Source organism: Bombus flavifrons, chromosome 5, assembly GCF_040668555.2.
Source record: "Bombus flavifrons isolate JBK064 chromosome 5, iyBomFlav1_principal, whole genome shotgun sequence".
Taxonomy (NCBI): Eukaryota; Metazoa; Arthropoda; class Insecta; order Hymenoptera; family Apidae; genus Bombus; species Bombus flavifrons.
In genome coordinates this window covers 1,781,765-1,808,339 of record NC_138446.1, presented here as the reverse complement: position 1 = coordinate 1,808,339, position 26,575 = coordinate 1,781,765, and the positions used below count along the sequence as shown (strand labels likewise).

The 26,575-nt window shown below is 32.0% G+C and overlaps 3 protein-coding genes and 1 long non-coding RNA gene across 10 annotated transcripts in view; 2 read left to right on the top strand and 2 right to left on the bottom strand.

Moving 5' to 3' along the window:
* Positions 1-22,085, bottom strand: part of sky (GTPase-activating protein skywalker) — a 43,796-nt gene extending 21,711 nt beyond the window's left edge. For 2 of the 4 annotated variants that reach the window (XM_069114301.1, XM_069114302.1), the window contains exon 1: positions 21,539-22,085. The gene's annotated coding sequence lies outside the window, so the exon portion shown is untranslated. The remainder of the gene's footprint in view (positions 1-21,538) is intronic. The other 2 variants (XM_069114303.1, XM_069114304.1) reach the window with 2 other exon arrangements.
* On the top strand, positions 11,872-17,909 carry LOC138179951 (uncharacterized). 2 transcript variants are annotated; one of them, XR_011173169.1, is made up of 3 exons: positions 11,872-12,042; positions 12,262-12,526; positions 15,598-17,909. It is a non-coding gene; the product is annotated as an uncharacterized LOC138179951 (long non-coding RNA). The 2 variants fall into 2 exon arrangements; XR_011173170.1 differs by lacking the exon at positions 15,598-17,909 and adding an exon at positions 12,995-14,605.
* Positions 22,086-22,538: 453 nt separating the features above from the next.
* Positions 22,539-24,649, bottom strand: Rad9 (cell cycle checkpoint control protein Rad9). Of its 2 annotated transcripts, XM_069114305.1 has the most exons (6): positions 24,509-24,649; positions 24,232-24,434; positions 24,006-24,170; positions 23,776-23,932; positions 23,543-23,714; positions 22,539-23,447 (listed from the first exon to the last, which is right to left on the bottom strand). In XM_069114305.1, the coding sequence occupies exons 1-6, from the start codon at positions 24,540-24,542 to the stop codon at positions 22,781-22,783; spliced, it is 1,398 nt and encodes a 465-aa protein (XP_068970406.1). In that variant the 5' UTR covers positions 24,543-24,649; the 3' UTR covers positions 22,539-22,780. The 2 variants fall into 2 exon arrangements, with proteins under 2 accessions (XP_068970406.1, XP_068970407.1); XM_069114306.1 differs by lacking the exon at positions 24,509-24,649 and having other exon boundaries at positions 22,540-23,447; positions 24,249-24,390.
* A 5-nt stretch (positions 24,650-24,654) lies between these two features.
* Vps29 (vacuolar protein sorting 29) lies at positions 24,655-26,115 on the top strand. Of its 2 annotated transcripts, XM_069114308.1 has the most exons (5): positions 24,655-24,786; positions 24,930-25,005; positions 25,200-25,391; positions 25,473-25,708; positions 25,810-26,115. In XM_069114308.1, exons 2-5 carry the CDS (start codon positions 25,003-25,005, stop codon positions 25,925-25,927), a joined length of 549 nt encoding a protein of 182 aa, XP_068970409.1. In that variant the 5' UTR covers positions 24,655-24,786; positions 24,930-25,002; the 3' UTR covers positions 25,928-26,115. The 2 variants fall into 2 exon arrangements, with proteins under 2 accessions (XP_068970409.1, XP_068970408.1); XM_069114307.1 differs by lacking the exon at positions 24,655-24,786 and having other exon boundaries at positions 24,862-25,005.
* Positions 26,116-26,575: the final 460 nt, after the last annotated feature.

Sequence of the window (26,575 nt, the reverse complement as noted above, 5' to 3'; positions counted from 1 at the left end):
AACAGTTAGAAGGAATAATCTTTAAATCAACCGACTGGTTTCTAGATAAGTGTTAATGTCAAATTCATTATAGTATTCTTTTGTTATACTTATTTACATGCGTAAAAAATGCACGAAGTGTCAAAATTTTATCACTCATACAAAATTGACTTTTCTCTTTTAATCGTCATTATTTATAACGTGTCGTATTTTCAATGCACATTTCAGAAAGATTAATTAATTGGTGTTTATAAAACTAAATATACATCTGGAAACATTAAAGTTTCCAATATTTGAACGACGTAACGTATTTTATGGAAAATGAACATTCCTAATAATCTTTCTGAAATCATTTCCATGAAAAGATTTCATCAGGTCTTAAGAATGTTTGAAATATTCACTAAGTAGACAAAAGGCCGAAATTGGAGTCAATAAATAATACATATGATTGGAATTGAAAGACGTAATTTAAAAATTTCTTGAAAATAACGGTGTAATTCCTTGGAATCTCCATCTGATTTAAAGCCAAACTGCTTAAGTGCAGCGTTCATTTAACGCACTTAGCATTATCATTATAAAAGAACGTTCCTTAAACGACGTTAAGCGCGAAGCAATGAGGAACTACTACGGAAAGTTAATGATAACCGGTTTCATAGCCAGGTGAAGGTCGAGTCAATCATCAACCTGAGGAACACCAGTTGCCATCGAGTTTTTCGTCAATTCTCTTCCGTTTCTACCCCATTGTTCCAAAGTTCGTACGCTTTATAATTACAATGATAATTTTATTCGACGATAGTAAGAAAAAATCTTGTCTCTCGATATTACGTAGAATTGACGCAATATATACGACGCTTTTCTTGCATTGTTCGCTAAAAAAGATCGTTATTACGATGTTATAACTAAATGACTGATAATGATAAGACAAGTGGGTGATTAGAGTCATACTTCTCAAAAAACATTTTTTTCTTTCTTTAAATGAATTAAACAAAGTTAAACAATTTCTTTAGAACTAGAATGAAGTTTGAGAAAATCCAGTTTTTGAGAGATCCTTTTGGCGAAAGAAATAACAATCAGATGTATTGTCTTGCGAGATTCAACGAAGAATTTATTTTCGGACGAAAACAAAGTATCGCGAGATTAATAGGTTTGACAAATAAACGAAATACGTGGTTGCACAATAATGGTAAACAGTTCACAGAAGAAACTGCCGGTGGTTAAGCGTGTCTGGCGAGAAATTTCGCTATGAGTGAGAGCCAAATATGCGTACGCGTCTCGTTAATATCATCGTAACCTTGATTCCAACGATCCACCAGAGTTATCATCTTATTCCCCTTCGGGATTCGCTGCATAATTCATGCGCTCGCCAAACGCACGATCTCTCCTTGCCGAGACGTTTAACCAGATATTGCGATTAATTCTTTTTTGTGCAAACTGGAACACATGGGAATTGGCATTAATTGGTTTTACGATTTCTGTTATAGATAAGGGAATTTGCCATTTAACTTTACCTATTGGAATTTGTTCTATCTGCTACTGTTTCAGAGTTATAGCACGGCTCGTGATAAATCACGTAATCTTAACACACGAGAATGGATTTCAACACACCGAAATTCACAAGAACTAATGAACTAATCTGATATACAATACGAAAGTTATACGAAAAATAGTAACGAAAGTAATAATATGCACATAATAGAATATTTAAAGCACCATTCACATAGCATTCAAGGAATATAATTATTACATAAAGTAATAGAGATAATAGAAGTTCTGCAACCAAACAATGCACGATCACTGAAAGAAAACACAGGTTAATTAGCGGAAAGTTAAGTCCATTATATCTACACGTTATTATTAGGTGAGATAATAAGGTCTCATAATTTTAGCCGATAATATCTAGCAGGCGTCGTTGTGAAGGAATGATCCTTTAATTGTCAGTTTTCTAGAATCTTTGCGGTTGTTGGCTACAACACTTCGTTGAACGGAACGTGCAATTACTTCATTAGCGCTCGATTAACGAATAATTCGTGCTACTCGTGCACTTTTCGCCATAGCTTTCCGAAGATCTATCAAAAATAGATGCTACCCCCCCCCCTCCCTAACCCAAAGCTAATCCAAAATCTTTTTACATACATATTTTAAAATATACGTGTGACATATTCTTTATATGTTGACGTAATAAACAACGAAGCAGAAGAAAATATTGCAAGTGATATGCATAACTGCAAGGCTGGTCTTTAAATGGGTGAAATGGGAGAAAAGATTTTTTCATCTTCAACCACGCATCGCAAATAAAATTGATCGAAGCTGTCGTGATAAAACGCATAAATCATTCTAATTACACCATAAAGTTTAATCTCTATTTAGAGAACAACATTTATCCGTTATCTTGTATTAAAAAACAGAAATGGATGTCTTCAACGTTCGAAGACAAATCACATTGGTTACTTCGTATGAATCACTGTGCTGTATACATATCGCAGTGATGAATTTCCTCTCAGAGAAAGATATCGATTAGCGGACTTAAATCGAACACGAATCAACAGGAAAGAAACAAAGAAACGAAGAAATATACACCACTATGAGCGATAGTGTACATAATGATTTATCGAGTTACGGTGATAAATGAAAAATCCAGGAACAAAGTAGTGGATAATTGGATCGAGTTTATCGACGCCACGAAAACTGGAGCTCGAAATCTTTCCCTTTAACGCGCTAGGCACGTATTAGAAGACTCGTTCACGATGGCATCAATCCAAATCACATGACACCAGGTGCGCACGTTATTCCCAAGTATTTCTTCCCCTGCCTCACGCGACATCGCGCTATTTTAATGAGATGTATCCGTCTGTTATAAATATTGTAGTTATTTTCACGCTTTCCACATGCCAGTTGCACTTGATAAAAATTTTGTATTACTCTTTTCAATAGAACTAGAATGTAAGATAGGAAGCATCAAGACCTCGATAAAGAGCGAAAAAGTTTACGTACTTTCTTCTTATTAATATATACATCTTTCGATTACTATTTCACTTTCAATATTATCATTATTATTATTTTGTTATTTAGTATATTCTAATTATATTCTTTTGTATCATTATAACATTGATCTAACATTATAATCACCGTATATATGAACATATTTGCTAAAAAGGCTAAATCAATATATTTTCCACCGATACTGTAAGAAAAAAAAACAAAAAAAAAATTCACATTTTCAACGTGTTCTAAATTTCAGTGTGAAATTTTATGTTCTATATACATACCTAATCAATCTCATTGATTTGTCAAAGCAAAGTGACATTGACCTAAATGTTTCATATACGCGAGACTCGGTTATATATTCCGGTTTTCGGTGTCGATGATCGATTACACAGGCCATTGGTCGGCTGATCCCGTGATAACCGGTCGGTCAGCTGTTTATCTTGTATTTGGTTTTTGGCGTGTAATCTGCTAGAATCGCACACGGTCTATTGGATTTTTAATCGATAGCCGCGTGCAAATAGAACTTGTGGATATTTTACACGTTCATGAGCATGCTATAATTACACGATTGTTCGTGTTTAATGAAATGCAGGCGAATTGGCAGCATTGTGCAATAATCCACGGACACTGATGTTAACAGGAAGAGAAGCGTTTGATGTTTCGAACGTGTTCTATTCCGACAATCTGAGTAAGGTTTATTAAGTTTGGAACAAGTGAAACTACAGAAGATAGCTATATAGAAGTAAATTAATGTAACTGGATAGCGTCGTTTAGTAGTTTCTAAATCATGTAGATAATAAAGCAAAATAAAAATCTACAAAGTGGTGTATTCACTATGATATTTAGTAAATAAAATAAAGCTTTATTCAGCTTACACTTTTTTAGATACGATCAACAAAATTGCATAAGTATCTACAGCCTAATTATTAACAATTTTGATAGAGTAGATAGTAGTCAAAGCACAAAGTGTGTATTAGAGGGAAATAAATAGGTTTTTATTTTAAAGTGACAAGGAAAATTATTTTACTGTATTTTATTTCTTAACACTGGCGACCGGTGACGTAATACTAGTTAATTATTAATATACAATATACATATTTATTATTATCTATATATATCATAAATATGTCTATATTTTAAAGTAACTGGAACAATCTGTGTGTATACATGTTACAAGATAATCTCTATCACTTGTTTCTAAAGAGAAAAGTTATTTACAGGAGTAATATTAAAAGTGAAAGTAGTCCAAGAAATAATTGTTTTGATCATGAACGTTAATAAATTTAGACTCTGATTACTTGGCAGTAATTAGAAAACGTATATATTAGTAATTCCTGACATTTGTAGATGGTATGATAGTAGTGATAAACAATTCTTTCTTAGAAAAGATCTCGATTGAAATTCCTACCATTTCTTACAAAATTAGTTTCTCAAAGCTGCAATGTAATTATGTATTTAGGAGGGAAAGGGGGAGAGTGAGAGAGAGAGAGAGAGAGAGAGAGAGAGAGAGAGAGAGAGAGAGAGAGAGAGTATGTGTAATAGTTATTTTCTCTTACTTAAACGTCGAAATTGTAAAATATTTTCTACAAAGTATATAATTAATAAACTCGTGTAGTTTACTATGGAAAATTATCTCGACAACATTATCAGTAAGTTAAGAATAGATGCAATGTATTAAATTAAAAAACTACATATATGTAGAAATGCTGATTTATTGTAATTCATTCTACATATATACACAAATTATTTCTCTTTACAATTACCTGAATATATCAATTTTATCATTCTATATATTATACATATCAATATTTACAACATGTAACAGTTCTTTGTTACATGGAATAATTCCACATTACCTAAGGAAGAAAAAAGTTAGGAAACTACTTCTTAAAGTAAAGATACGAACTGTACTCAGCTAGTTCTTTCCAGGAGCAGTATATAATCACAAACTAATTAAATTAAAAGGTAAACCATTGCTTTGGCAAGCACTCGAACTTGTTAACATCTAATTTCAGTATTGCAAGTGATCATCGTCATCGCAAGGTGTGCAAGTAATTATAAAGCAAACATCGTGGAAACGTAATTGCAACGTGAAAGTAAATCCGTTCCCATTAGCGATCTATTAGAAAGCGAACGCACGAATTTTTCTTTGTACCTCGGAACAAAGGAATTTCCCGATCGAGAACTATTTGTTTATCCTATCTAATAAATAACGAAAGCAAATAAAGTTAAAATAAAAGTAAAAATAATAGTGTTGTATTAATTTTTTAAAATTTCTTGTAATTTTTTAAAACTAATAGATGGTATATAATGAAATAATTTATTTAACGAGTCATATAATGAAAAAAAGATGTCAAAAATAAAATTTCTTCTTAAGCAAACGTACTGCGATGACATCATGTTAACCGTTTCTTTGCCAACTTTCGCAGATTGCATGTACATTGCATTCACATTATTTGTTTTCATATCCTCTGTTATGTAGCTCCGTATCGATTATATCCAGAAGAAAAAACGATAAAAATTCAAATAATTAAACAAACAGTAGAAGAGAAAAGTTGAAAGAATTATTTATCAAAAGTGAACGTTTTAAAAATGGAAACCTGGTCGAACTTCTTGCAAAGAAAACGTATTATAAAGATTGAACATGGTCACGATATTAATTATACTTTCCTTCTAGTAGAATTACCGGCAAACGAAGCAATCGATTCATAGAGCGTCATTAATATTTATTATTTTCTTCACGAGTGGTTACTAAATCAAGAAATGACTGCTTCATCGTTAAACTCTGAATATTTTATATTACTATTAAATGTTCATCTAATCTAAATACAAGTAAAAAATACTATATAATATTTATATAATATGCCTAATTAAAAAATTTAATTAAAAAGTTTTATCAACAAAAAAAATATAACGTTCGATACTAAAAAGGTTCATAAAACCGGTAGAAAATTATAAAATCTAAGGAACTGCATACATATATGTATAACAAAGAGAAATTGCATTTACTATTTATTTATTTTTTCTCGTTTCCTTTTCAATGGATGAGAAGATGTCAGCGATTTCGTTACGAATTTTCCACTAGAATTTTTCGAATAATTTCTTATGCATGTACTTACCAGTAATTCCAGATACCTCGAGTGGCATTCGATTCACTTGAATATTCAGGAGCTTGGCTCTGTTCGAATATCCAGTTTCCACAGGGAAATTCGCGACATTTAGGTCACCGATTTGGCTCAAAGTTTGCGCATAGTTAATGCACACCGTGTGCAATAATACACCAAAGTCATGTTTTATCACGCTAATACTGTGCTACTTTTTACTCGGAAATTAGTGGTACGTTTTGAAATTTGTGATATACTTGTGATATATAGTAGGAAAATAAATTTGTAATATTATGTAATTGAAATGTAAATTTCGAAGAATAGTAAAAATAAAATAAAATTGAGTAAACGAACTAGAAGCAAAATAGTTTCATAAGAAAAAATAATGCGTTACTATCGGCATGAAATTTTTACATTTATAAAAATAATTGTTTTCTTCCATTTTCCATAATATATCCCATTTATTCCATTCTGTTATATACCGCGAAATATAAGAAACACTATATCTGTACTATATTATATTGTATTTGTTTGTATTATATTATATTCGTTTATTGCATTGAAGCTTATGCCTATTACGATCTTTTTTGTGTATGTTATTTTGACTTCCCTATTTATCCAAGTATGTATATTTATATCTTAATTTACTGACCAGGTACTACACATCTTCTATGTAAGTAACATTACAATCATAAAAGCAAAAATTGATAATTTTTTGCCGGTTGAGGCAGAAATGATGTAGACATTAAGGGGTTACGGCATTTGAAGAATGGTTATAAAAAGTCAGATATTTTTACTCGATTTTCGAGGCGGTGTAATATCAACCTCGTTTTCTTTGGTTGGTGATTATGGCACGATAAAAATTTCTTGTTGAATAAGTGATATATGTACATGATCTTAAATGAATCAGCTGAATCGACAGATACAAGATCTGAAAAATTTCCAAGTTTGCGCTCGATGAAATTAATTGAAATATTAATTAGAGTAACGAGTCGAAATAAAACAGAGATAAACGAACAAAACAACGACAAAATAAATGCAGAAAATAAGATTAAGATACATGGGAACAAAGAAGTAGCATTGTGAAAAATAAATGGGTCAGTGATTCGGAATAAATAGTTTTGCGGTGTATTTTTCAATTAATTTTCGATCACTTTCGATACGCCAGTTTTCTCGTTTTTACACCAGAGAACCACGTTTGCAACGTTCATTTCTGTCACCGATCAATTCATTATACAATTAAGTTTTATCGCCAAACGCAACGGGTTACATCATCAAGCGTAATTACTCATTTTTCTTTTTATATTTTTTTCCCTTTTATATTTTATATTTTCTTCCTCGTCGACCTATCACTCTATTCGAGTATTATTTACTTCATCATATTTACGACATTTACAGAAGCTCGTGCCTGACGTCATCCGTGAATTCATTACAGAATCATTTTTCTTTTTTTCTGGTAGATAGCGTTTAATAACATTTTTCCGACTTACGTCCGATTACGGTCATCACGTGAATTCTTTATCTGCTCATACTTCGTTTAATTCTCTACCTCTCGTATATTCGGAGTAAACGAAGATTAATGAATCTCGATCGATTTCATTGCGTGTCGATGTCGGTTCTTTCGAGCTGTCTAGATTCACATACTTGCCATAGTAACTATACCAAGGAGAAAAACGAATGAAAAAAAGACGGTGGATAATTAAATTTGCACAGAAGAATAAGTTTTAAGCTGCTTTAAAAAACAACATCCGTCCACTAGAGAAGACCCGGCAAACACTTTTAATCGGAGACCTCAATATCCGGAATTATATCAGCCGGGGAAACGCATTGGCGAATCTGATACTATCAAAAGTATGCAGAAGACACTTACTTACTTTTGATAAACCGTATTCCAGTTACAAAATTAAGAGTAAACCGAATTGCAAGGATTTTATTCTTTATAATCATCGTAACATAGAGCATGCAATAGAGTTTTGTTAAACACATTTCACAAACTGGCCATTGGGAACTTATCTGCCCAGTTATCAAGGCAGCCATATTTCTAGGAAATCTCTCTTTCGTGATATGCTTTTTAATCTCAGACCGTGTAAATACCGTGCACGTAAATATAGTTGATCGATGAACGGTGCTGTTACTTTCACGGTGAAGCGATGCGGTGGATCGATCGATCAGGAAGCAACTCGTTAAATGTACCATGCCTTTTTTCTAACTTTTGGTAACAAGCTGTTCATGCATACAAAATTCGATTATTCTGCTACATTAATTTTTCGAGTTAAAGCTTTTGTGTGTTTATGAATGGTTTATTAAGATCGTAAATATTTCCGGAATGCGTATCCCTTTTCTTTTCTCTGCTATCTTATTCATAATCCTATTATGTACATATTATGTCTATGACAATTAGTTTAGATACAAAATGAAGACATACTTTAATTAAAAATATAGTTGCATATATTTTTATGGCGGCTAAAATATTATAAAATAGATTAGAATTTTTAGATTGTGCAACGGTAAGCAAGGTTCATTGAGGAGAAATCTTTCGCTAAAAAATAACTGTACCTTATTATATAGATGTTTGGCGTACTTGTTTATTCATGTTCTGCGTAACATTCTGCTTGACAAAGCATGAATGAAAAAGTTCGTGCAGGGAAATTTTAGCTCGTGATAAAATGAGATCGAACCTTTCTAAATATCATGTGACGCAATTATGCAAGAATAACTTTCACGTTTTTTTAATAGCCTCTATCTTTGTTCCTTGCTTTTCTTCGTAAATATCTCAATATTTTTTTCCAGAGCTATTATATAATATATATAATATATAAAACATTTTATAATATACAATTATAATTAAATATAATTTTGAACATTAGTGTTCAAAATAGCAATTGTTATATAATAATATAACGAAACTTTTAATTCAATAGGTGACATTGATTCAATTCCCCATTATATGTATGTGTAGGAATATTTTTAACTTATTGTGGAAATACAGAAAGTTGTACAGAAATAGTTCTTCATATTTTCATACACAGAAATTGTAGTATTGTGCTGGTTACAAAAAGAATCAGGTCAGCACAGGTACGAATAATTTATGCAAATGCCGCGATAGATCCCACTCATTTCATGTTTTTCATTGGATACTTTATATAGACACGATCGACGGCAAATACTGCGTTGTAAAGTGCATTCTAGTTTAGTAGTGACAAAAATAAACGAGAAGTCTTTGCGCGTAAAAATAGAGATAATTGTGACGATATTAAATGACGAGTTAAGAGCAAAATATTTCCTTCAATGTAATGATTATTCACCTTATCAAAACAATTTCTGCTCTCTCTTATCTTTTCCAAGTTTAGTCATCATTTCATTCTTTTTTTAATGCCTTTTTTTTCTTTATATCGCATTGAATATATTCCTTCTAATTTATATATATATATATATATGCAATACCTTTGATCTAATAAGTTTGAAATTATTAAATTATATATATATATATATATATATATATATATATATATATATATATATATATATATATACACTTAAATTATATTAATCTATTAATTAATCTATTAAGTAAATAATATTATATCTATTAAATCTTATTAGAAACATTAAAATAATGTTTAATATTTTTATAAAAATATTTAATGTTTATTAATAGTTAAATAAAATTAAGAATAAATATATTTAAAGAATAGCAAATTAGTTAAAAATATTGAAAAACACAAATTTTAAAACAAAAAAATAGTAAACTGTAATAACTTCCAAGCTCTAATGTCCACGTAATCTTTTACTCAAATAAACGACTTCGTTTGTTTGAAATTAAACGTTTTATTCACTAAAGTCATTCCTTATCCTATGGATATTTTACTTATTTTGAGTAATACTTAAAGGGATCATAATAGAAAAGTACAACAAAATTTTACCAAAGCAATATTTCTCAAAAAGGTCTATATCACTATCACATAATCACCGTTCCGATAATTGTCCTACGCAGAGTTATACTTCCGGGAATAATTATTTTTTCATAATGGTCATATGCTATACTTCCTAACAGCTAAAGCTTCTACTAGTTTCAAGGCCTTCTTTCACGGAACTAATTGCTTTTACGAAATGGTTGACAGTGCACATTAAATTTAGACCATTTTCTAGAACGAATGCCTCAAAAGAAGAGCCACGTTCCGATGATCTATGTATAGTTACTTAACTCACAATGTGCTATAGAATAATATCTTCTCATTTTATTTGTATTAATATTTGTATTATTATATATATATGTCGAATTATCATTAGACTTACGGGCGTGTAACGAATCTTCATTTGGACTAGCCATCATCGTTGTACAATAGAGATTATATTTACTGGTATAAATATGGTTTTTACAAAATTTGACAAATAACCGTGGTGATTAGACCAGAATATATTTAAAACGCAGAATATATTTTGAAGCACAAAACAACGTTTGCTGGGACGCTCGGTATATACTGCCCGTAAAGACGATGTGAAACTCTCCAAGGAGATCGCACAAATAAAAGACTGATGAAAACTTTCCTCTCCTTACGATTGCGTTCGTTTGTTGTATATTGGTCGGGAATACCAACAAAATTCCAACAGCCGTTGCTAGGCAGTCCCGCGTAGCGGCGACATTGTTTCTGCCCGGAGTTTGATTGTTAATACAACGTGTGTCCCATAATATTGACACTTCTGAGGCAAAACCACACATGGCTTGATTTGTCCTCGAGCCCGTGTGCCGCTACAACTATATTTTTTTAAGGAGAACTATACAACTACTCCATACCTCTGTTAGGTAAAAACGTACATCCCGTGACCGTGGCTATGTTTAACGACAAGTTGTGTCACCTCGAGCCCAAGCCCCCTGTCACAAATCTCGGACAAACATAATCGAATTGAATCATAAACAACTACTTCTAAGTTTTATCATTTAAGTACAACTATAATAAATAGTCTAGACTAAAGTATTGGGGATCTTCCCACAAATTCCAAAAGAAAGGTCCCGATGTCCTTTCATCTCCGACATATATATGTTATATTTAGAACTAATTTATATCTATAGATAACACTCTTCGCCTCGAGTCATATTTACTATATATTAAATCAATTATCAATAAATCTTAATATTTAATAGATCACTTTTTAAGACAACTATTCATACTATGTACATACTAATTGTTTAGCAACGTAACTGTTTAGTAAAATAAAATGTATATTTACAATAAATGTCTTGTAATTTTTCTATCTATTTCCAGATCGATTTTACATTTTACTACCAATTATACTACCATTTACTAACAATTATAATAGTTGTACCTTATTACAATACTATTGAAATTTCAAAGACTTTTGTATAACACATATTCATAAAAATTGTCTACGATAAATGTTGAAATAGTTCCACGAGTCACACTACATCCTCTAATTGTAAGTCTAACAGTTTCCTCGAGTTCCATGAACCTCTAAAGGCCGCATTTATAGTTCGCTTGCATTTTAACGCAAATACTTTAGAGCGCGTGTCATTTTTAAAAATGAACCCGTGTGTACGACCGAGTAGTAACATATCAAACATAGGAATTTCCGGTCCATGCATGACCGCGTTCGCAATCGATGTTAGAACGAATCTGTACGAGGTAAACCACCCTATCGCTGGCACTTGACCAACCATTGGCTCATATGTTTATTAACGCACGATAGAAGAATATAACGCGCATCTAAACGATTTCATAACGCAATCGCAGCGAGGAGAACGTCGTGCTTTGCATGCCAATCCGTCCTCGAGATTTAACGCTGACATCTTGTTGAGTTCATCCGTTAGATATGGTCAGTTCATTATGTGGCGTACAGGAAGATCCACGCGATCAATAGCGAGCTTGTCTTCCGGGAAAAGTGATACGTAACGTGAAATATGGCGGAAATTATTATTAGAATATAAATTTGAAAATTTTCGAATGATTACTCAGAGGTTGGTTACATAGCAATTTGGAGAAATGAGATTTATTATTGCAATTTGTTGCGTTGGAAGAATAGTTTTGGTGATACCGAATAATTGAAATTAATTGTTTCTCTTTTGGAACGTACTTTTATTTTATACGTTAAGTATAATATTTAACAATTTTGGAAATGTCCGTTTAAATGGTTTAAATGGCAATAAATTTGTTTAATAACTTGTTCGAACTTGCAGGAAACATTTACCCAACAAATGTGTTGATAAACGATTCTCAAGAAGCATAATTATCACCTACCCGCAATTTTTAAAACGTAACAACGCTACACATTTTTGTCTTGTTTGATAATTTTCAGACAAAGATATAAATTGTTGTACGTTTTCCCTTCCATCATTTGGATACTCAACCAGAGGTGTCATTATGGATAACGTACATAACGATTGTTCATTTGTCGCTATGCATTAAAAAGCGTTAATAACGCGAAACATTTCTCAAGATAAGGTATCAACAAATAAGTCGTCCATTGCGGTGGCTACATCGATGACAAAATTATCAGACGTAATACACACTGACTTCAGAATTTTAACAGGCCGATTCCATGAAATCTTTAATAACTTTGGAAAATTATTCATTATATCAGAATGTTAGAAACCAAAAATATTTTTGAACATAGTGTCACGATATATCGATTACGTCCGATAATTTTTGAGACATACTGGGGGGTTGACCTAAATTTTTTATTTCTAAAGAAAAGGAGACTTGATGAATCACATTGTAGAAATTAGAGCTCAAATAGCTTATTTTATATTTTAGCTCAAATTGAAATCTTTTATTTAGGAAAAAGATTAGTTTCATCAGATAGAATCTAGGTTGACTTTTGATTTGTTATTAAACGTATCAAATGGTTTCTAAAATATATGCAAATTGATGATTAAATATTTTTTAATTCGTTTTTTGTCAAAAATACAGATCATCATATTGTTTGAAAGATATAAAGGATCGATGGTTGGGAATACAGTTAACACTCGTTGAATTATGACGAAATCATTGCAGAACAAGCGTAACATAGTGACGAGCTTAAAGGACGGTGCTCGTGAAAGCGTTTACGACTTTTAAAACACGCGAAAGTGTGGAATAACGAAACGCGAGTTTTAACACCAGTTCTAAAATAGTCGCCACGCCAGGTCGTAGACTTTAATACTTTCTAGAATGAAAATATTTTTCTATGGTGCGCGAGCGATTGTAAATTTTCTCTGTACGAATACTACGAATATCCTGCCAGCGAATTGCATCGAACACGATAATAACATACAATCATTTCACTGAATCGCTTTGGGAATTCGTTTACGTCGATCGTTCGATTTAACGTTTCATTTATCAACGAGAATTCATATCGTTGCAGTGATTTGTTATCGATCGATATCGGATTTCTTGACACTATCACGTTCTTGATCCCTTTTCTTTTGTTCTTTTGTGTCAAATTTTATAATCGCCAGGTCAAAGTAATCTGAACGAACGCCCTCATAGCGACATATATCTAAAAGTTAAATTTGCTCTGGTTTGATCGAGATTTTCAACAAAAACTGTACGATAATAAGAAAGAACGAAATATGACGTAAATCGGAGATCAAAGGTCCGTTGTCGTTCGTTTTCTGTGATTTTACACGTATCGATTTCGACGATCCAATCGTCTGATTTTGAACGTACGGAACTGACAATGAACGAGCACGAGACGTCCGATTCGTAGCATCAATCGATAGAAACGTATAGCGAAACATCTGTAGCAACTTTTTATCATTTGATAAGTCGGTATATTGCGTCTGCCGTAGAAATATTTCGATGACACATGGTTCGTGTGATTTATCGAGATTGACGTTTAAATATTAGATCCGTGCAATATGATTAAAAGCGTTTTGATAGCATCGCCTTTTGTTAGACGGCTTCCATCAGATTGCACGTTATCATGTGTAAATCATATCATAACAGATTTACGATCGATCCGTCCTGGCTTATAGTCTATTATAACAGTCGAATACTTAAGGATGAAATAATAACGGTTATGAAAATATATATAAGTCTTTTATTTAAGCGCGTCTGCAAACACAAAGGCACTCTAACGATAAGTCCTGTCCACATGTGAAATTCCATCACCGTATCTGGTAATTAGTGGTATCAGTCTTCGTTACTTTTTTACTTCTTATTTACACTCATTAAACAAAGCATAACAGTTACTGAATTATTAGTTATTTGCAGACATAAACATAGAAATTATACATTTATAGTTTTCAATCATCTATAGGCGACATTACTGAGTTACTAAATAATCCATACCGAAAGTACCATTTTTTAAACTCGTTACATTGTTATGATTTTTTCAATAATACATACAAAGATCAGAGGAGAAAAACACGATAAATATCATACGCTTCACTCGTAATCTTCGTACATAATGAAATCTAATCTAGGAATCTAGAAATTAAATTCTACTCGAAGCAAAAAGAATTAAGCACAAGAATGTAAACGTATTTATATCGCTAAACGTGTAAATATCAAGATACCCACCACGTGCAATAAAACATACCAGCCATCCATCACACGTGAAAGCCATTCGAACCGCATCGTCTGAAACTTTTAATATCGTGCAAGTCTGTTTCTACGCATTCATGCGAACTGATCATAAGCTAAGAAACCGTTTTACCATGATCGACGCTCGGTCTAAATTGAACGAGCCGGTTAACAAAGCGAAACAAAAACGAAATTGAAAGATTACAACTATTACCGTGGCAAAAAGTTTAATTACGTAGGCAGAGTCGTAAAAGATGGCAGCCAGGACGGCCAGGAGTGAATTAAATCGTTCGATACGAACAGCGTGGAACGTTGAACGGTTGATTAGCGAGTTAAAAAAGAATTCAACCAGACAAGTGTCACGGAGCCCTAGACGAACCAGAGGATTAGAGTTCGGTTTCGTTTCGTCCCGTCTCGTTCAACCTATACACAAAAGTCCCTGAAACGAGAACTGCCTACTTCCGAGTAATAAAGCCCAATGCCGTAATCATCGTGATTTAACGACATCGACCTAAGTGCCGCGGAGCGTCGGTCGTGCGAATCGTTTTCCCGTCGTGTTTCTTTCTGAATACGCGCGATACATGTATAGAAAATAAACAAGCATTATACGGGCTAGTCCGCAAGAACGTAACCGTTCACGTTGCAACCTTATCATTTCCCATACTGTGTTGCACAGTATTTTGTCTCTATATGTATAGATGCACATATACGTGCGAATAAGAAGAAACGTTTAGAAACGTAATTCGGGGATTAGTCTTATTGCGTCGGCAGGAAGTAAAAGGCACTGTGTGTACGACTGTATAAAACTTTATACAAGTGATTCATTATGGTTTTCCAAGATATGCCTTTTTGATATTAGGTTCAATGTACCATTGTGAGAAACTTTATAAATAGATCGTCGTTCTGTTAACTGGTGGTTCGTTTGTACAGATTATTGCTATTTTTCGAATTAATATCTCACGATATACAGGATGCTTGGTGTAACTGGGTCAAACTTTTGTTTTCAGATGTTACGAGATAGAAAGAAGTTGTATTAAGTAGCATTAAATTGTTTCAAATATTCGATACACGAACTGATGAACGTATCCGCTCCGGAAATGGAGGCGTTTTGAAGATTACTCCTACTTCTTTAAATCGAACTATATATTCTTTGATGCAAACTACTTGCGACGTATACAAATGGAAACGTATTGAAACTGAAGCAAGTAACAGACGTTTTGCACTGATAATCAGAAACTATTATATGCAGCAACGTACGGTAACTCGGTTACGTTGATTTGTAATTAACTTATCTTTAACGATGATATGGATTACTCATAATATATGTACACAAGATATAAAAACTATTTAAAAGCTTAACAAGCAGTAAATTCGCGTTGTCAGCACAACCGAGTCGTCACGTACGCTAGCGTATAGAAATTTCAATCAACCACGTGTCCATTTCATAAACTGCTAAAACTTCAAAGAGTAAGAAATATTTTAGACTACTCATCAGAGAATAACTATGCTGACGAACTACCATGTAATATACGCTATAATGTACGAAAGTCTAATTATTTACACGTGTTGTTGTTACCATGTTAATCAAATGCCACAATCGAGCTATTGAAACATGGAAAGATAATGAGAAACGTTTAAAGATACGATAAGTAATAGACTTGCTACCCTGACGCACAGCAACTATTGTATACGCTAGTGTAGAAGAACTCGGTCATTCATACTCAGGGATCGTTATCATGCTAGCGCGTCAGTGTTTCACAATACGATCCGATGAGGCGTGTACGGACAAAGAGGAACGTTTAAAAACACGGCAAAATCCACTGTATCATGTTCACCGATAGAATTATTCATGCTGGGTTGTTACGTTGAAACGAACGTTTCTTCTAATTGCTATAAATTATTCGACGTAACGAAGCTTCGTGATTTCAACGGTGATCTTTGGTGCTTTAATAATACATCGATAAAATAAATAATTCAGCTGGATTCTCATCGCAGAAGACGAAGAAATAAAATTGAAAAACGTTTCGAGGAAGTTGAAAGGCATAAAATCCCGTTTCCGCTGAAATTATACTTCTTTCGTGTATTGTTCCACTTCCTGGCGAATTACCATGCCGTTTATTAACAAACTTGGCCACCGTAGTTTAAGGATTCTTGGTAGAATCTCGAGGGCAGAATAAAAACATACGTTGCGATAGTGAGTTATGAAAATAGATAGAAATACATATAACTTCGAAAGCTTTATATTCAGATAGATATTTAACTTTTTAGTTAAAATTCTGAGAATCTTTTTAGATATCACTTTTCAATAAAATATAAACGTTCATATTTCATACATTGTCTTATTTTCGGAAATTGAAGAGTACCTCATTTTTAAAACGTATCATATATTATCATTTCAAAGATATTGTGCTGTTTAATCAATTTTAGATTAATAAGCGTCAATAAACATTTCTTTCGAAAATAATGTTCGTAATTAAAATGGAGTATTTAACGATTTTAAGAACTCGAAGATGATCGTCGATACCGTGATAAATAATTCAACAACCGCGCAGGATTTCCGTCGAAGAAATTTAAAATCATTTCGACGAAGCTAAGGACCGTAAAGCTTTACAGAAATCATAATTCCTTTCCACGTTTACGCGAAAGAGTAATAAACCATTTATTGGTGAAACTTTCGAGTGATTGCGTTTTATTACGAGTTAACGCGGCATTGTGCGTTTAACTACTTCGTCTAAACAATCTTTCGTATTTCAGAAAATAACTAAGTGTATCGTAACGAGAACTTTTGTTGAAAAAGCAGATCTTAAGAAATTTTGAAAGTTAAGATGTGTATCCTTCCAATTTTACTGAAGAGCTTCAGGATTTTTAATTATATAGCACTTCCATGTAAATTATCTATTCTTGAAAATTATATTAAATTAATCACTCGCAAATGATATTATTGTAACATACTACAACTCTGAAGCAGCAGAATAAAATGATTTCACCGGAAGAATATGAAAACAATTTCTAAGAATAAAGTATAACAATCCAATCTGAGAAAAACAAAAATCATCATTCTAAGTAAATAGCATAGTGCTTGCCAATAAATTTCTCTTCTGAGTATAATATTCGAGACTATAAATTATCACGATCTCCATTGGGAAAACGAGAAGTCATTCCGAAGAAATTCGGAAACAGTAAATTCTGCGATCACTGAGGCACCTTCGAGAAAACCGATTATCTTGGGAATAACTGAGAATATTTCATTTACTCATTCTCACATGACAATTGTTCTTATCTCAAATGAGTAACCAATTAAAGATTTCGAAAGATACACTTCCAGTAAAAAAAAACAATTTATTTATCAAATGTCTCACATTAAAACAATGATTAAAAATAACGAAATTGCGTTTGATGTTTTATTTTTGAGAAAATTGGCTTCCGAAACTTGTATACACATATTTGACTAATTTCCGACTGAACGAATATATTTTTCTTATAACTTTTTAATAAAGCATTTGTATTCCCTTATTCTTGCACATAAAATATGCTGTACAGTTGTCTAGAAAGAAAGCCTGAAATACTCTGTATATGTATTTCTTGGCAAAGATCGAAACTGCACGTAAATAATGAAATATTCATTAAACCAAGAAACTGTTCTTCCACGGCCAGTTATATCACTAATTATTACACACAGCGTTACGTATTTAATTAATTTAACGCGAGGATAACGCGCATCTCATTAACGCTCACGGCATCGAAAGTTATGCACGACGTTGCACTTCTCTCTGATAAGTTGCACGCTCATTCTGAATTTCATAACTCGCGTAAGCTCGGGCACGGCTTAATCGCGGCTCGACATTCGCGGAACCCGCCACGATCCATGGATTACTTATCGCGATCGCTCAATCAGTACGAAACATGTACAGTACATGAGTAGAAACATGTTCCGAACGATTTCGAACTGTTTCAAGGTGATATCACGTTTGCCCTATATTCGAATTTCTGGGTTAACAGGTACTCATAGGATCGTTACCAATTCGTCGTATCTTGGCACGATTGTCGTGAATTAAGTGTATCAGCAAATGATGTCGAAATCGTATTTCCTTTTTAACCCATTAACATTAGAACTATCAAACTGGTCGAAATGACTGATATTAGGTTTCTTGTTTTCGCAATTACTAAAAACATGCAAGTATTTTTGATAATATCGATGTTTACTGTAACATACTAGTAAGAATATAATCTATTAATCTAGTAATAATAGTATCGTAATTGATCACAGTCGTTGGAAGCTGTATGTATAAAGATAATTTTGCAACAATTTGTTTTACTACTCTTAATCACCTGGTATTATGAAGCGTATATGTGCAAGTTAAATTTCATTTAAATTGGTGTTTATCACAATCATTTTTGTTTGCTTATCGTTTAATGTTATTATATCATTGCTGTCGTTATTATGCCTTTATTACATATTTACTTCTTGATTATACCGAGAGTTAAACCACACACGGTTTTTGACAAAACTTTATGATATATTACCGTGAAGTTTGGCAATAAATTAACTGCCGCTTTTATCTTAGAGCAATGGATCTCATTTAAAATAGAAAAATAAATAAATAATAAAAGTAATTTTTATAATTATATCTAAAAATACTACATAACTATAATACTAGAAACACTACTAAATAATACAAAATAGAAATTGAAATGAGAATATGAGTATGGCTTTACTAATGGATATTACCCAAACATTGTCTGTGAATTCGCCTAGAAAATTATTTAATTCTAGAATAATACAAATTTTAGGAAATTTTTACAATTTAAGTAAAAGTTGATTTGTTAATGTTTACAGTTTAAGATCTGAATATAAATAACAGGTCAGAACGATTTATTTGAAAATCGCATTTAAGATTCACCAATACATGTTGGAAGGAGTAATTTTATGGCTAATATCCGTATGTAGCAATATCAGATTAACATATTGATGAGAAATGCATGTCTGTTAATTCATCATATTTTCTCCATAACTTTCCATACGTAAATTTATATTTTATAAACATATATTAATAATAGTATACAGATCTAATGATAAAGAAAAAAGTGACTTTGTAGTATTCAAGATCAATGATTACAGAAATAACTATTTAGTTTCGCCATTATGTTCTCCCGCCTTGATCAGAGAACTTTTACGTAAGTTTTTATGTTTTCTTATATCTTTGATAGTTATAGAAATAATTGAATGTATATACATATCTATATCGTACAATATTTATAACCATTCGCATAAATGATGATTGCATTATATTAACACGTGTAAACATTATATACCGAGTAAAACGAATATAATTTTCAGAGTTAATATGTAACTGCAGAATTTGAACGATGCGAATCGCCAATACAAACATATGAATACATACGGTGGAGAGGATTAACGTTTCATCTACGACACATGTGAACGATCAATGACGAGAATTCATAGTCTTTTTCAATTTTTCTGCTACTATGAACGTACATTTTATTTTTATACACTTTTATCAAATTCTAATTAGATTTACATACTTCTTATTACTAATGGGTATTGATATTTAGTAATTAACTGAGATTTCTCAGACAAGAAAACATTAAAATATTTATCTTCTGTTGGCAGTAAATAATTAGAGATCACTTTAGAAGTAGGTTTTACCCATCTATGCGTGTATATAGTTCGAGGGTGACTCGCGCGAAGTTTGTCGCAAACAAAATGCTCGCACTGATCACTAATATTCACGTGCGAACACATTTGGCTGCTAGTAACGAAATTACACGTCAAATTTTTCGATAAATTTGTTTCGTCTATCTTTAACCATTACCTTTTTATGTTTTTGTTAAAAGTATTTATTAACGGTTTTGTTAACAGTACCACGTACTTCATAAAATATTTATACCATACATTACAATCGAACATAAACACATTAAAAAGAACTACATCTAAGTTGAAAAAATATTTACGTCCGTTTAACGACTCAATTAAATTCTTAAGTGGGCAATATTAAAAGAAATCACGAGCAACGCTCGACCGAACGGTTTCTAACTTGCACGTTTAAGAATTTTGCTATCTGAAAATAGACTAATTGACTTATGTAATTCGGTAAACTCGGTCCCTCGGTTTTCAAGTGGGAACGGAACTGTACGATTTCCACGACAAAACTGTGCACGCATTACGCGAAAGGATCTTTGATCTCGCCGGTTACACATCCGTGACAACGTGTTATATACACCCTTATCGCCAGGCGCATTTGTCTCGGGGGACCCTTTTACAAGGGGACGGATGCAGCCAGCCGAACGATTAGCGAGCAGCATCCGGCGCCGATCTAAAAGCCCCCTTTCTATGTATATGTAAGCATCGAAGAGCCGGATTACAACCGCGGAGATTTCAGCGGCAAACATACCGATTCTCGAGTGGCCAGAAATGGGAGGATCCCACTCGACGATGATTGACGTTTATTATACGTTCGTAAATCATCCTGGCAAATGTCCACAAATGCGTGCATCAAAAAACAAAATCTCCTCTAGTTCCAGGATCTCGAAAGTATTATAGATATTTCGAAAAGAAGCTCCGGTCAAAGAAAATTGGCGCAGGGCGGAGCCTAGAGTTTTCGTGCTCGGAAAAGCGCAGGCGATATCGCTTCCTTCGGGTTACCGGCCCTCTGATCAATATTAATACGTGACACCGGCGAGAGGGTGAACTGGTAAGACACACACATACACACCACAGTGTATCAAGCGAAGCATGAATTGAAAAAAAGGAGCGGAAAGAGAGGGAGGACGGAAGAAAAATTATCACGCGTTCAATCACACTTGGAATGGTACATAAGATAGATGAACAACGATAGGGCACACAAGCAGTGAGTAAAGGAAGGAAAAGTAAAGTAGACCAGAGTGGGTACGAGCGAAGAGATAGGCTGTTGATAAGTGTGTATTTACCGCCAATCTAGGAACGTCCACAGCCTCGTCGGTGCAGCCCACCTCAATGGTTAAAACGCGATAGTATAGGCCCTTGTTTCTTGCCCTAACACGCAGCATGCAACACTTTTGTGTTCTCGTAGACTGGTCCACGGCACGTCATCGATAGAATCGTTCGCAGAAAATCACGATGACTACTGTCAACGATTCAGAAGGGCGCGGAGATCAGGGTTGAGGCACTCTATTCACTCACGTACACGCACTTTTCTTGTCGATCGTAATGCTTTAGCGATTCTCTGTACGTACACGAAGTCACAGTTGTATAATTGCCACTGTCGTTGGTATTAACGTATATCGGCGTGTAAAGATTTACTTGTTTCTTAATATTACGCGTACTCGTTACAGTGAATGAAGATTCGAAATTGTTAGCATACAAGTATCGGTACAAGCGGAATCGCTACAGAACAATTCGACCTCATACGTACGATCATGATACGTCCGCGTATTGCATTCTTTCAAGACCAACTGCGGGATCGCGATTTTTAGTTCTCTAACTGTTTTAGTGGTGCCCTCCTAAAGCAAGCGTAGTCCACGAGTATGCAGTATATAGAAAGTCATCCCAACTTGTGTTTCTAGTAACGTTTCCACGTAGCGGCAAAACAATAACAGATTATACTGCCTTTATGTCAAACGTGTTCTAATTTCTAATAAATATTAGACGAACAATTTGTTACATTAACTTTAAGCATAACATTAATGTTAATATTTGTACTGCACATGGGTTATATTTAAACTATTAATGAAAAAATATTTTCTAAATATTGATATCAATATCCATCGTGATAGATATCCATTATCAGTAATATTATCGTTTTAGTAAAAAGTATTTAAGGCAGAATACAATAATTTTGTAGCTATTGGTTTATTTCATAAAGATTAAAGCCGCTTAAGAGAGCATGATAAAAAAGTATATTTACATTTTGTTTACAGACAATGTGAAGTTTAAAGAAGGGAGACTTTATCTATTTAACTATGTAATATAAACAATAGTTTCATTTTAATAATTCAAAATTCATATTTTGTAATTAATGTACAATTTATCTATCAAATACACACATTACATATGTAACATATAGAAACATCCTCGTTAATTAAAACAGAATTAATGACTAATAAATTGGTATAATAGAAACTTATAGATTTCTGTTATCTTAATCACATGACTGAGGCACGAATGGCGAAAAATATTGTGAAAAATTACTTTTAATCATTACTAGCTTCATCTGAATCTTCAGCTAAGATTACATTGTATCCTGGCAATGTTCTTGGGTCGAATGTCTTTTGAAAGCATTTTTGAAAAATGAAACGAGCCTTTTTATTTGGAGGAGATGGTGAATTTGGTACTTTGTCTTCAAATGCATCAGACTGATCACTATCCAAATTTTGTTCTTTGTCAGTTTCATTGTTACTAGATTTTCTTTTCGTTATTGTAGAAAATATAAAATTCGCTAATTTCTTTTCACTTGTAGATGTTTTATTAACGTTTGTAATTATGTCACAGCTAGATGAGGAATTCTTTTTCATTTTATCTTCAATATCTTGTTCTATAGGAAGGTTACTTACTCCATTTAGATTTTGATTATCTCTGGTTGATGCATCAACTTGTCCCTTCGGTTCCTCCATGAAACATGGATGTGGTGTTTTAACATTACCTAATTTGTTATTGGATTTAACTGACTTATCTTGAATTTTACTATCAGATTTATTATTTTTCCTACAAACTCGTTTATTTGTTGCTCTTCTTTTTATGGATTTTTCTTGCGGTTTATTAATTAATGTTGTTTCTGCTTGACTATCTGTATCAGTACTCAATGTTGACAGCACTAAGTTCACTTCAAAAGATTGATTTTTTAATGCGAATATAACTGGTCTAAAAAATATTAATAAATATTATATTCATTTATATAAATTCATTTTACCTATGTCTAATATAAAGGAATTAAAATTTATATTACTAGTTTTTACCTTCCTGCTCCTTCAGAGTATATACTAATGGGTGTAATTGCAATTTCTGCAAAATTTAAGATGGACCTAAATTCTTTCATACAAAAGGTAATTGTTGTTTCACTACCAATATCATATCGATCAAATTCTCCTTTTCCAAGTGCAAGTTGTGTACGTATTGTATTTGATAAACCTGTCAGAATTTTTTCATTTTATATTACAATAAACTACTTTTGTTATCTCTTAGATTTTACCTGAGACATCATCAACATAATTTCTTAATAAAAGCTTTTGTGCTGAAACTTCAAATGTTATTTCAATTAAATGTTGATGAAAATTTTGCATTGCATCTCCTAATACTCGTGGTTGAGATAAAAGTTTGATTGATGCAGAATCCTTATTATATACAGTCTGAAAAATATAATAAAAGAAGGTAATGAAAAATGAAAATGTAAATAATTTGTTTTAGATATATGATACATACTTGTAATATTTCACAATCTAGAATGGGCAATAAATGAGTCTTAGTAATACTGTTTTTATACTTTAAAATAAACAAAATTTCAGATGCATCTGGCTCTAATTTAATATGGCATGTTTCTACCTGTTTGTCTATTAAATGTGGAGCCTTAAATACAGTCATTGCACTCTGCAAAATAGAAATATTACTATTTGTAATATTACATGGAAATATAATAATATTGTATTACCCTCATTGATATTTTACATTTCAATGCATCATTTTCTTGTAAGTCACCATAAGCATAATATGAAAAATAACTTTGTAGGAATGTAAAATCAGCATATGCTGAATTTGCCATATTAACAGTACGAAATGATAAAGTATTTTCATGTGGTTCTATGTACATTTCATCTCCAATTTTTGATAATGCATGTATAGCCTTCGCTAAAACTATAATGCTTTATTATATATAAATGACATTTTTTAATACATAACAAAACATAACCTACATGAAATCGACATACTTTTTACATTTGCTCCTGCTATAACACACTTCATGTTAAATTTCTTCCATTAAACTATTTCTTATAAATAAAACATTAAATAATTATTCGAAAAAAGTAACCGAAGGAATCCATAATATTATATTTAAATCGAAATAGGGTACATGAAACAACTGAATTTGGTTAACCGGTTATGACAGAAATGTATGTTCGTATATCTGAAATACAAATTATTGATATACATAAGTAATAATCATTTTATAAAGATAATCTACATTATAAGCAAGTATAAACTTCGGGTAAGAATATATAACTTATATTTAGCGCATTGTAAAAAATAGTGGCAATTAATGCGATCTCGAATCTCGAAAATCGAAGGCTTATCTGTCAAACATATTTCCAATGGTGCATTTGACATTTCATTAGCTTTTGTTCTTCACAGGTATCAAATGCAATAAAATAAATATCAACGCTAAAAAATATATAGGAATTCAAAAAATATTATTAAATTCGTCATGGTGAGTACACGAAATTAAATATTAGTAATAGAAATTAATTAATTGGAATTACAAATTCCTTGAGTCTTATAATCTAACCTCATAGAAAAGTACCATAACTTCGTAAAGTTAATAAAATGAAAATATATACTATTAAAGATCCATTATATAATTTTTTTATTATATTTGGTAAAAATAATATTAGATATTTACAGCTTGTTTTAGTATTGGGAGATTTACACATACCACACAGATGTAGTAGTCTTCCAAGTAAATTTAAGAAATTGTTGGTGCCTGGTAGAATACAACATATTTTATGTACAGGTAATCTCTGTACTAAAGAATCATATGATTACTTGAAAACCCTAGCCAGTGATGTACATGTTGTTAGAGGAGATTTTGATGAGGTATATTTTATTTAATATTGTTAAATATTGTTATAATTCTTTAATAATGTATATTTTACTATATATTCTTTTCATTTACAGAATTTAAATTATCCAGAACAAAAAGTGGTCACTGTTGGTCAGTTTAGAATAGGTTTGTCACATGGACATCAAGTAGTACCTTGGGGAGATCCAGAATCACTAGCTTTAATTCAAAGACAATTAGACGTTGATATTTTGATATCAGGTCATACACATAAATTTGAGGCATACGAGCATGAAAACAAATTTTATATTAATCCTGGTTCAGCAACAGGGGCATATAACCCTCTTGATACGTAAGATTTTATGTTAATAGTATAAAGTAAATTTTGAATGCTACATAATATACTTATAAATTTATTTACTTATTTATTTTATTTCATCATTATATTTACAGATCAGTTATCCCATCTTTTGTTCTAATGGATATTCAGAGCTCAACAGTTGTAACTTATGTCTATCAACTTGTTGGTGATGAAGTAAAAGTCGAACGAATCGAGTACAAAAAAAATTAAAATATGTAGGAAGATTAAAATGTAAGATATATATTATAAATCGAAAATGGAATTTCACAATGAAATTCAAGATTAATCTGTGTATAATCTATATAAAATATTACCTGTATTACCATTTAAGCATTTATATAAAAATTTAAATTGTATAATACATTTGATATAAATAAAATGGAAATACAATATATAAATTGCATAATATTTTTTATTTAGTAAATATAGATCATACTTATATAACAATTTTTACTTTTTCATGGTATGTATTTATTCAAAAAACATTCATTTTTCATGTTACATTCATTTAAGTAAAAGTTGTCAGAATCAACTAAATTTAGTACCATGCTTCGTGTCACGTATGCTTATTATGTTCATTTAAGTGTGTGTATAGACATACATATTACCGTGTCCTACTTCTGTGATTCATTGAAATTTCCTTCTGTGTATTAGTATCCGATCTTTACATTTTCAACTATTCCTTTTTTATATATTAATTTTATTTGTGCCTGAAATGTACTGATCATACGTAAAATTCTCTGGAATTACGATAAAACACGAAATTAAGCATAGGCGTAATACAAAGAAAAATTTAATTTAACTACATACACAATACACAATAAACAATATATAATAAACATACACAATAAACATTTT